General features: G+C 38.5%; 1 protein-coding gene across 1 annotated transcript in view; it reads left to right on the plus strand.

The window, feature by feature from the left end:
• FGD4 (FYVE, RhoGEF and PH domain containing 4) overlaps positions 1-13,011 on the plus strand; it is a 193,945-nt gene that overhangs the window by 129,378 nt on the left and 51,556 nt on the right. The window contains exons 2-3 of the mRNA XM_090272997.1: positions 1,862-2,014; positions 9,950-10,133. Of these exons, the coding sequence (XP_090129123.1) occupies positions 1,862-2,014; positions 9,950-10,133 (337 nt within the window). The remainder of the gene's footprint in view (positions 1-1,861; positions 2,015-9,949; positions 10,134-13,011) is intronic.

The raw sequence follows: 13,011 nt of genomic DNA on the forward strand, positions 1-13,011 counted from the left end.
GTTATCTAGAAATTAGGTACCTAGTTTTCAATTTAAATTACTTAACACATGTTTTGTTTCTAAATATGCTAATTTTGAAGTAGTTTTATCTTTTAATAGTGAAAGTGATGATCTGTTTTTTTTGAGATTTCAATTTAATTTGTTTTATTTAACCCATTAGCTGCTCACTTTTTATAATTTTGTTGCTATAAATTACCTCTAAAACTGCATTCTTGCTTCCAGTGTCTCATTTTTTTGGTCACATTACAGTGTCTGCCTCCAATTCTGTACCTGGGCTGCGGTTTCCACTGTTTCTGCCCAAGGCCGTCCTTCACTAGACCCCAGCAGGTGCCCTGTAGGGTTACCAGCACATTCTTGGGATCACTGTAGAAGACCGTCCTGAGGCATCTGAAAGTATGCTGCAGGTTCTAGGGATATAATTTGCCTACTTCACACAGTTTTTTTGAGAAGGTAGATAAGATCACACATTTTAAGATTGGAGCTTTTATTTCTTCTGTTTACAATTTTAGTTATATGCTGTGAGATAGTTTACCCCAAACTGTACATTCATGGCCTTTGTCACATTTGGCTAAATAATGCTTAATCCAGCTGGCAGCCCTCTTTAGCAGAGCACTGGCTGATGAAAACTGAGCACATTTGTTTTAGCTCTGGGTCTCTCAGAACTTCTCAGACAATACTTGGAACTCTTTAATATCTTCTAAAATGGATTTTTCCAAGATAAATCTTAAAGGAAGCAGAGACAAGAAAGCGGTAGTGTGGTTTTTAATCTATTATTTAGCAGTCAATTGAAATAAAAGGGTTGTTTTTGTTTTTTGGGTTTCTTTGCGCAATAGAAAGTTGATTGGGTTTTATAAGCCTTTCTTGCTTTGAATAATAAAACTTTTTTTTATCACTAATAGTTCTCTTTATAGATACATGGATTCTGTAAAAATGAAACTTTTGTTTCTTAACCAAATCACAGTTTCTTAAATGGCGTACTTTTATTTAGTGATAGTGAGTTCCCTGGTAGAAATTTATTTTCTCCTAAGCAAGGTCCAATTTGTTATTAATATCACCATGTCAACTGGAAGAAAGGGAAATTTAATATGAGTATAAAGAGAAAACATTGGCATATGATTCCTTTAAAAGACTCTTAAGTTCAACATTTAACTTCTGAAATGTATCTATTTTTTATCTACCCTTATGTATTTCAGTGTTTCAAAGCATATTTGGGGGTTTTGAGTTATAAGTATAAGACAGTGTTACCTGTATAATCTCACCCTTCCTTTTGGGGAAACATGGGTATTAGGTTATGCAATATGAGTAAGCTAGTGAGTGAGGGTGTGTGTGTGTGTGTGTGTGTGTGTGTGTGTGTGTGTGTGTGTTCATTTCTAACCCAGTCATTCTCGCCATTCTCCTAGTCTTTTGGTCAGCTGTCAGGCTGGTGCTTTCCCGCTTTGTTCTTCTGAGTTGGACTGGACTCTGCAGAGGAACGCTTTTAACAGATTAGCGCTGGGGCCCTTTAGTCCTCTCCTTAACCTGCTTCGTCTGCATCATAGGAGCTGCATTATGCCCTTTCCTTGGCCCTGCAAAGGAAGGAGAGGGAGAAGGACACAGAGAGAGTGTGTGCCTGTGTGTGCGCATGCACATGTGCACAGCAATCTCAGTCAGTATGCATTATAAGGTTTCTCAAGCACGTGGAGTGAGATCTTTCCCTGGGAAACTCTTTGTCAAGGTCAGCACACATGGGAAAAGTACTTCTATGCTTAGTCTTATAACTGTGATTGTTTTTGTTTTATAAGATCAGAAGAAATTTAAGTCATGAGACATAGTTGTCCTCTGCCTCTGCATTTACCTGCCTTTCCCTCTTGAACTCTTTCAGGCAGCAGTACTTGTCCAAAGAGCACCGTAGTTCCATCCTCTGTGAAAAGCAGCACAACCACACTGATCGATCAGAATGTATCTGATGAAGAGGCTCAGGGAATAAATGGAAAAACGCCAGCAAAACACGCAGCTGCAAGTCCAAAACCACAAGGTATGCTGATCAGGTCTCTTTGAACAGGTTGGGTACTTTGTTCTTTAGAGAAGGCTACCCAGAAGAATGAAGATCACTAAGGAAGAGTTTTAAGCTATAAGTGGGAGGAATTGGGTGTATTTTTTTTTTCAGGAGAAAAGTCAGTCTGTGAGCCTGCTCCGACAGAGTTGAGTATTTGCTCTGCTCCTAAAACACCTTCTCTATCATGAGTCTTTTCATGTTTCAGAAATTGTTTACATGTCCTCTTAAGAGGACTGTGGTCTGTTCATGCTTTATGCCTGACTTAGCACAGGGCCTAACTTACTGTTTGCATAATAAATGTGTAACAAAGAAATGTGTGTTTAGAAATACTGTCAGAAGTTGTTATGATTTGTTAGAAGTCATACGATCTGTGAAACAGATTCTTCTAAAACAGTACTTAATGTACTCAGTAAGAAGGTGATTTTACAAAACAGTACTTAATGTACTTAGTAAGAAGGTGATTTTACAATTTAAGGAACCTGGGCTTGAAAAGCCTTCTTAGTAAAGTCATCCATAGAAATTAAAAATAAATGGTTCAAGAATGGAGTAGCCAACAAGTGGTAAAACAATTATAATGGGAAATATGTTCAGTAACTATTTCCTTTTACAAATAAATTTCTAGTAAACTGGGTATTAATTTTGAGAGGCACAAAATTACAATTTTGATGATATAATATAAAGCTAAGCTTCACTATAGTCTAATGTGTAGTTTCTTTCTAACAGATTTTTACTTACACTGAATGCTCAACATTCAGCCAAGAAACAAACTGGGAATTTGTAGAATTACTATTCTTTGGAAAAAATCAATTTCTATTTGGTTTATTTTGTATTTACTTTGGTCTCTTTCCTGTTCCTGAAAAGAAAAAAATATTATAGGGAATGCAATGCATTGTAAAATAGTTGATGTTATTCTTTAAAGTTCTTATATTTTAAGGATTTCTGGAAGGGAGCCTTAAAAATGATTTAAAATGGAGTCTTACACATCATGGGATTTTTTTCCCCCCTCACTAGTCTCACTATTGGTGGTGGTATGTGGTATCACTATAAAGCAAGTTGAAAAAATGGTGATTCAGATGAATAGCCCATTTATAACCTTTTCTATTGGTCATACTCATCCCTAAAACATTGATGTGAATATGAACATAGAAATTTTTTATCATGACTTAGGTAAGCCATTTATTTGCAAAGTACAAAATTCCATCTTGCTTATTAAACCTGAGCTGACAAAGATCAAATGGGTAGAAATATAAAAAATGAATATAATTTAATTTTTGTAATGGCCCAGATCAAAAGCAAGAATTTCATTATTTATAAAGCTTTTTTTTGGAAGCACCATTGCATTACTTCATTGCTTTTCATAGTTCACTGAGATGAATTATAGCAGTGTCCTTCCTGAGCTTTCCTGAGCTACTGTGTCCTGAAATAATTGTATTCTTTGGGGAGACGCATTTAACCTTGTTTTTGCTGTGTGTAGTTATATGAAAGTCAATGTATTGCTACTTAAATACATATTTACTTCCTATCTTGAATGTGGGTTAATATATACAATGTTACATAACTCCAAATATAGCCATGTGCAGCTTAAGATGGGGATACGTCCTGAGAAATGCATTATTAGGTGATTTGATTGTTTTGTGGACATTATGTACGTACACAAATCTAGATGATCAAGGCCACTACACACCTTGGCTCTATGGTACAGCCCGTTGCTTCTAGGCTACAGGTCTGTTTAACATGTTACTGTCCAAAGCAGCATAAGATTAAATCAAGCACAAGGAGGAATGATACAATAAAGAGACGTGGCAAACACGAGCAGTATGAAGCTGCTGCCTGCAGCATAGCATGGCACGCTGCTTTTTGCTGTTGTTGTTTATGGCATACTGTTTTACGACAATTTTTTATAAGTATGAAGAGTATACTCTAACATAATAATAACAAGTATAGTACAGTAAATATATAAACCCGTAACAGTTGTTTATTATCATTATTGAGTATTATGTATTGTACGTAATTGCACATGCTATACTTCATACAGCTGACAGCACAGTAGGTTTGTTTACACCAGGGTCACCTATGATGACTACAGTCACTAGACAATAGGAATTTTTCAGCTCCATTATATTCTCTTCTTAATAAAGATTTTATTTATTTATTTTTTAGAGAAAGGGAAAGGGAGGGAGAAAGAGAGGGAGAGAAACATCAATTGGTTGCCTCTTGCATGCCCCCAAATGGGGATCTGGCCACAACACAAGTATGTGCCCCAACCAGGAATCAAACTGGCAACTTTTCAGTTTGCGGGATGATGCCCAAGGCACTGAGCCGCATCAGTCAGGGCCTCCATTATAATCTTAAAAGGAAGCACAGTCATATATTTGGTCCCTCGTTGACTAAAATATTGTTATACTGTTCATGGCTGTACTCAATAAAATGACATAAAGTACTTTATACTTTTTTGTAAAAATATTCTCACTCTTTTTGGCCCTTTCCAGCCAGCCCCCCACCCAAGTTAAAATTTTAACTCCACCCTCAATTCTGACATTTTATATTTCCCCATTCCTACTTTTTTTCTCATTCATTACAGTCTGACCTACTTTATAGTTTACTCATCCAGGTTGAATTTTTTTCCCTGCCTTCTGCACTGTCACACCCCCCATGCCTACCACATAGCATAGCAGGTCTTCAGTAACCACGCCTACCACATAGCATAGCAGGTCTTCAGTAACACTGGCTGAATGAATCCCTGCTTCATCATGCTTCCTCCACTTTCTCTGTGTCTGCTGTTTTTTGTTTACAACCTAGAATGTGTGTCATACAGAGACCAACATCCCTGATGTGAGGCTATACATATCTTAGTATTGTGAGATCAGCTGCCCAATAGATGGGGCACTATTTATTGACTTACTGATCAGTAATCAGTGTTCCCCATCCTCTAGTAAAAGGAAATGACTTTTCATTTCTGCAAACCCTTAAGAACATCTGGGTGAACCAGGCTGAGGAAGGACGGGGATGCTAATAGGCGCTTCCTGTGCAGATGAAAGGATTATCACGCTTGTTACCCAGCAGAGTGGGATTCCGATGCCTCCTGCCAAACACAAGCATGAAAGAGAGATTGGTGGGGGAAAAAAAAGGTCTTTATTAAAATGTTGCCCAATTTGGAGAAGTGGGGTACTCCCCTGTCCAGGCCAATATCTTCTGCAAAACACTGAAAGAATCCAGCCACCCCCAGAAGCAGAGCCAGTGTCCAGAAACCTTGCTCCATCCGTATCTGTCGTTCTGAGGTCAAAGGCTGTTACCTGTACGGCGCTCCCGCTTCAGGCTTCTTTCCTGGAGTGTGTGCTTGTGGGACCCGCGCCCCATTGCTTCATTGCAGCTTCTTCCTTCTCCCAGGGCTGGCGCCGCTGCCAGACCACTGGGGCTGGTGAGTATTTTGGACTATGAGTCTATGCGCCGATCTTACAGCAAGAGAAGGGGCACAGTCTGGGACCTGTGCCAGCGCCCTGTGGGCTGGGTCAGGGCACACGCCCCCAGGGTATGGCCCAGCACCTGAGACTCGCATTTGACGTGAGCCCGCCACCCAACAAGCCAGGGGCAACAGAAGCCTGTGTCTCTCCCCGCCCTCCATTTAAATCTTTGGTCCTAAAGTCCCACGAGTTCTGGAAGCCTCCACTTGCCAGCCAATCCAGACTAGGCTGGCAGGTCTAAATCTCCCTCTGACCTCTGAGGAGGGCTTTTCCAGGGGGCACATTGCCCAGCTAGCTCGGCTGGTTTGTTTACTCTTTCCCTGGGGGTATGGAAAACAGTCAGGGTTGTGATGCGGTTTTGTTTCCTGCGACCCCTCCCTCATTCCGAGGAACACAGGCTTGTGCCTGCTGCCTTGGGGTGTCCCTCTCTGCTCCTTAGAGATCTCACCAGGTCCTGCTGTGCCACACTTGACACTTGTGTTTTCACTATATTGCAAATACCTTACAAGTTATGAATGCTGAGACTGCTGAGGCTTCCAGATCCATAATGTCATTTTAATTTAATTGAAGATTCTTAGTCTAGATTAGTGGTTCTCAACTGGAGACACACCCCCACCTCCCCCTACCCCCATTGGTATTGTCTGGAGACTTTTTTCCCCCCTAAATAATTTATTTGTTTGTTCGTTTATTTTTAGAGAGAGGGGAAAGGAGAAAGAGAGGGAGAGAAATATCACTGTGTGGTTGCCTCTCACTCGCGCTCCCAACTGGGGACCGACGTGCAACCTAGTCATGTGCCCTGACTGGGAATTGAACCAGCGACACTTGGTTCGCAGGCCAATTCTCAATTTGTCTGGAGACTTTTTTTCTTTGAAACAACTTGTGGGAGTTGCTGCTGACATCTACTAAATAGAGGCTAGGGATGCTTCTCAACATCCTATAAGGCGCATGTCAGTCCCCCCACTCCCACCCTAAAGAATTATCCAACTTGAAATGTCAATAGTTAGTGAAACTCTGTTCTAGATCCTAAAAACAGCTCATAATTAAATTTTGTGTGTTTGTTTCTCCTGTGCAATGCTGATAAGACCACAGCTATGGTTTGTTCTGTTGATTTTTAAAAGTAGAAACAATATTGAATAACTTTATTGGTGGTGTTTATGTAGTAGTGTGTCTGGAACAACATCAGGTTTATGTTTATGTTTATTAATTACCAATAAGTAAATATTTTTTGAAGAATTACAGCTTTTAAAAGGATAAAAGAGCCAAATTTTAGATTAGAGATTAGATAAGCTTGCATTTTAATCTAAACTGGAGCCTGTAGATTTAAAAGTGGATTTCTTCAATAGTTAGGGCTTATTTTCCCTCAGCCTTGGAGAACACCCTAAGGCCTTGGAAAACAATGGTTTATTCACTTCATACCAATCCTACCAGTCAAGCAAATAAATTACAGAGCAACTTCAAATGTAAGTCTTTCCTCTTGTTTGCCACTTTTAATATTGGCGTATTTCCTGCCATGCTAGGCATGACTCAAAATAACTGTCTTAGCAATCAAAGCTAATAGTTCTTTTTCTCTTAAGAGCTTTGATCCATAATACTCTCCATATATAATTATTTTGATAAGACTCATATATTGTCACTTCTTCATCATTAAACCTAAATGTTTAAAAAAGTTTCATGACCTTGACAAGCCACATTATTGTTTGAATAATTTAAGTATATGTAAAGTACTCAAACCTATTTCATTTGCTTCTAAAGTAAAGCATTGTGTGGAATGTTTAATTCTTAAGGTATAATGTTATAAATTTATAGTGTATTAATATGGAACCAGTTATTGTTTTTCATAGTAAAATAAAAATAATCAAAATATAGTGGGTATCCCCGAACTTAAATGACAACTAGTGCCTCTTTCATCCTTAATAATTACTTTGTACAGTTTAAGGTATTTTAATAATGAAATTGTTTTTTCTATTTGCTATCTGTAAAGTTGGTTGTAATAAATCCCATTTTATTTATAGTCATCTAGATATTTCAAACTTAGCACGTCCAAAAATTGCCCTACCTTGCCCTGGCCCAGTGGCTCAGTTGGTTGGAGCATCGTCCTGTGCACCAAAAGGCTGCAGGTTTGATCCTTGGTCAGGGCACATGCCTAGGTTGTGGGTTTGATCCCTGGTCAGGGGGTGTACGGGAGGCCCTGATCAATGTTTCTTTCTCACATTCATGTTTCTCTCCCTCCCTTTTCCTCTCTCTTACAATAAAAACATGAATTAATAAAATTAAATGTGTATATTTACTGATGTACTGTACATTTGGATTATCTCCTTTGATAAAATAGATGCCTCCTCTATACTTCTAAAATAACTGTATACCCAACACCCAGCTTTCTCAACATCATTAAAGTGTCTCTGCTCGAGACTATGAGCTCCTTGATGACACAATTAATTAGTTCCTTCATGTGTTCCACAAATGTGCCACATGCACTGGGCAGAGAGTTACTGGGAATGTAGTTGTGATAAAAAACGGACATGCTCCTACCCTTACAGAACTCCAACCTTGTGGAGGAGAAAGCTTTACATCTATAATGTATTTAATGTTTTACTGCTGGCCCATCATTTAATATTACTACTCATTAATAATCACATAATAATTATAAGCACTTTGAGAGGAAGTACACATTGTTAGGAAACAGTTTGAGAGAGAGACATAACGGAGATTGGAAAGGTTGGTGGAGTCGTCTCTTGAGAACGGGACTGGTTGATCCTTTATTTGAAACTTTCAAGTATCTGACAGTGTCTGGCACATGATGAATAAGAAACATTTACAAGTGTACTCCATATTAGGACGAGTTATTTTATAACAGCCTTTGCAAACGCAATTATAAAGAACATATTTACTTCCTTATTTGAATATTCTAGTTATGAATGTTGAAATTGCTCTTAATGTTAAAACTTTTTTTGTGTGTGAGATATTGTCTTGGTTTACTATCTTGCCACATATTTGTCTTACACAGGAAATTTTTTCTTAATATTGACAAATATCACACTTCTAGTACCTATTGGGAAGTCCCCTCCTTCCCAATAAGGTACTATGTTAACCCTCCCCAAGCATATCTTGGAAAATAATATAATTTTTATAAATAGAAGTGTGCTATTCTTCCATTGGGATTTTCTTCTCATTTGTGCTGAAGAGAATGAGATGAATTAATTGTTACACCTATAGCTCCCTGTGATATACATTTTTTTTCTTTCTCAGTAAGAATTGATAACTGGCACAGAAATGATGAGATCTAGGCCAGTGAGCATCAGGCAACCAGCCATCAACTGTGTTTATAAAAGAGATGAGATGAGTGAAAACCAGGGTAACCAGCTCAGGGGAAATGGGGCATGTAATTAGGAAGAGACATAAAGCTAGGAGGAAGAGTTTTTTTTTTGTTATTGTTGTTTCTTTGTTTTTTCCTTAAAGATATATTTCTATATGATTTGTTAAAAACCAGTTACAGAAAAACACATAAATGTTATAATCTTTTATCCAGAATGTAAATTTAGCTCTTATGGCACAGTATATTTTCTTATCTACAGTGTTTCTCATTTGTTAGGGGAATATCTGTAGATATTAGTATTTGAGAAGATGATCTCTTTCTATTCTATTGATTGAGTGAAGGGATTATTATAAACAGATGATTTGTGCTAAGCTGATGGAAGCCAGCATTAATGTAGCAGACAATAATAATGGAACTTCTCTATCCCCCTTTTGCTGGAGTTATGATGAGGGGCAATGCTGGTAATAGAAGGAGCCAGAGTCTGGACACCAGTCATAAAATCAGATTAGCCTTGTTACCCCAGGCCAATCACTTAACCTCTGTAAGCCTTTATGGATTAAGAGATGAATAATGGTAGGTACCTCAGAGGACTATAAAGTGAAAAAAAGTTATCTAAGATCAAACGAGATAAGGGGCTTTTGTTAAATGGGAAGATGTTATAGTTATTGCAACATTACTATTGTTCGTTGTTGTTTTGTTGGCTTTATGTTTAACTTACTGGGTCTGAATTCTGGTATATCTGTTATTCACTCTTATTAACACCATGTTTTGTAGCAAGCAGTGTATCTCTAGGAATTAGTTTCAAATTTAGCACTTTATTTTCTCTGATTAGAAAAGTAACTGCTATGTTGTCTCTAATGATGTTATCTATACTGTTGCCATACCCCTATGTAGATCCCTAGGTGTTTAATAATACCATATTTAAAGTGACTTAAAATTAAAAGAACCACTTGAGTCTTGGAGATATAATTTCCACAGGACACGGAACAAGTGTCCAATAAAGATACAGGTCCCTCGGTTAAGGTTCATTACATAGTTGACAGACCTCTTTACAAAAGTTTGATAATGCTGAAGATTTTTATAACCAAGTCATCAGCATTTGTTGTTGTTAAAGAAATATTATTAATTCTTTTTCTACAGTGCCTCCAAAGCCTTTACACCTGCAGAATCCACCTTTGTCCAGTATACACCAGACCCCCAGGCAGAAAGGTTTGTCTAGTGCAGCACCCAGGATGGAGGAAGTTAAACCTGCCTCTGCTTCTTGTGTCTCAAAAGAAAAATCCAGTAAAATATCAGATCTCATCAGTCGCTTTGAAGGAGGCAGGTAAGAGCTAATTTACAATGGGAGAAGGCAGAGGGGAGATGAAATCCGGGTCTTAAAAAAGATGATAGAGTCATAAGTTCTCCAAATCAAACTGGTATCTTCTTCCATTAGGTTTGGTAGGCCTATAGAAAGTATTTCATCTTGTCCTAATATAAATTGTCCTTTGCTATTTGTTATGCATGGTTAGCACTTATGCCACCAGCTTCTTCGCATTGTGTCCTGTGTAGATCTGTATCTGTGTCCTCTGTATCTGTGTGTGTCCTTGGGGTTGTGGTGTTTGGTCACTGGATATCTAGGTTGGAAAAGCGGGAGTTTGTCTCCATCTGTTTCTCACTTCGTATGTTTGTGAATGTGACTCCACTGGGCCTGTTTCATCCCTGTGGGCTTCTTTCTGACCACTTTATTTAATGCGAGCCTTCTATAGCCATCTGATATCTGTTCCCTCTCTCCCCACTCCCTTGTACTATATGCTGAGTGTTGTGAAGAAATATTGACATTAGCAAAATTCATGCTGGCTTTCAGTCTTGTATTTATTTGATATAGTTTTTTATTTCTTTAGTCCTAATATTTCAAAAAAGGTAGCTGAGATGCTGTGTATATCTCACTTAAAGAGAAAAACAAACCCATATAAGTTGCTTTTCTACTTATATGACCCTCAGTTGTTTTTTCTTAGAATTCCCATCACTGACAAATAGAATTTTAAAAAAATTTTATCAGAAGCACTTTATTATTTTTATATCACCAAAAGTCTGTGTATAATTTAACAGACTATATATAAATTTACTCTCATCCTTGAAGCTACCTATTTCCATTAATTCTAGCGTACTCTCGGGAATGGTTTCCCATTAGGTGGTTGTATTATTTGCAGGACTTATTGTTATATATGTTATAAATCAAAGTTTGGAAATGCTCTCAAAATCTTCTGGAAATTGTGACCAGGTTCAAAACTGCTGTGTCTCTCATTTAAAGTGAGACTGTATTTAGTAACAAGTTCTGGAGAAAATTAGTGCAGAAGCCTGTCTTCAGTTTTCATTTCCAATCAATTGTGGGAACTTGAGTCATGAATGTTTAAACTTCAGCATCTCCCCTTCTGAAGTAGGATTTTTAATAGCGTTGCTATCTTAAATTATAGCAGTCTTTACTAGAATGATTTAATTCCACTTAAAATTTTTTTGGTTTCTCAGGACCACGGGATTTAATTGCACAGAGAGTGACCCCTCACATTTGTAGGTTTCCAGGGCCATGTCCAGTGACTGTTTAATAGGAGGGGGCTCTGGAGCCCTGGCCCCTGTTTGTAGTGTGCACCAGACCCAAATCTCTTCAAAGGTCAGGTCCTCTAAACCTCACAAATTTGATAGCCCTCTCTTTGCATCCTCTCCATACAGAAAAGGTACACAGTTTTCCAATTTACTGATAGCAGTTTTCTTTCACTCTTTCAGACTTCACAGATTCAAAGTCATATTTTGATGCAAAGCTGTTGGAGCTAAGGAGAGATGTGCTATCATTTATGACATTTTCAGAAAACTTGTTCCAAGTGAAGCTAGGATATCATGTGAGCATTTTGGCAAATCTGGTGAAGGACTGTTACTTGTGGTCACATCCACTGCCAATACAAAAAACAAAAAATTATATGTTCTTAGTGAGGTGTTATCAGTAGAAACTGACCCTAACAGTGTCTGAAGGGGTTAGTGTTGCACTGGGTCTCTAGGGATTGAATGGGAAGTTTGTATTTCCTATTGAGTGATGTCTGTGTGACTACAGTATAGCTCCCAGGTTATATATACCCCAATTATTACAGCTTAAACTAGCACTTTATGGCATAGGAAGCCATGGCAGACTGTGAGTTACCACAGTAGTTTGACAAGAAAAACCAGTATTGCTTCGGTGGCGTCATGGAAGATCATATCGCTCTTATTGAGACCTGACCTATGTATTATAGTTTTCCTCTTTGCAATAACCTAAAGTAAGTCTGTTTTATTATTGTGGGTGACTTAGAGGGTGTATTTGAAGCAAGTGAAATTTTATTTTTTATTGTGTTGTCTTTATCTCTTTTTTTTTTTTTTTTTTTTTTTTTTGAGAGTAAGAGAAACTAGTCTTTTCTAACCCCTGAAAGGCTTCAGGACTTTAAAAATAAATAAATAACATTTTCCCACAAAACCAAACATTAGTTTTTCCCAAGGACACTGCTAGGCCAACTGTGTTTCTCCAAAGCAGCAGGAATCATCTACACACTGGTTGAACTGCTGCTTTTACTAACCTTCTCCTGCCCACCTCACCCCTACCCTGCTTCCCCCACATAGTGTCTGGGTGTCACTTATTCCAGGAAATTCTTGCCCGTCATCCAAAGCAGTCCTTTCCAGAAATCCCAAACAAGCCGGAAGTTTGTTACAGAGGATCTCCTGAGGGTCGTTCTGCTGGGTTGCTGGACACTGATGTGTCCAGAAAAAGGACAGTTTGGTTCAGTTCTCCAAGGACCGTTTGGGAAATTACCTAGACCACAGGTGTACTGTCATAGGAGGCAACTCTCACTGGGGGAGTGTGTCACATTTATTTATTTTGACAACCTCCAACTTTTACATTATTGACATTTTCCTTTACAAATTTTTTCTTCCCTATAGAGCTGAGTGTGACCACATCTTTTTTCCTCCTTTATTGCTTTCTAGCTATCTGTTGCTATTCCTTGTTCCATGTTCCTGTCCAGATCTACGGTGTCTGGGAGGAGTGGAGGGAGGGCAGACAGCGACACACATCCAGCATTATCCACAGCCCTTGCTGCTGTACCCCCCGCCACCCCACCTCCCTCCACCCTATGACCTCTTGCTGCGCTGGGGAGGATGTGAGCCTTGTCTTCCGATGTCTGTATGCAGCTGACTCACCT

This window comes from Furipterus horrens, unplaced genomic scaffold, assembly GCF_987537825.1.
Source record: "Furipterus horrens unplaced genomic scaffold, mFurHor1.1.pri manual_scaffold_4, whole genome shotgun sequence".
NCBI classification, from domain to species: Eukaryota; Metazoa; Chordata; class Mammalia; order Chiroptera; family Furipteridae; genus Furipterus; species Furipterus horrens.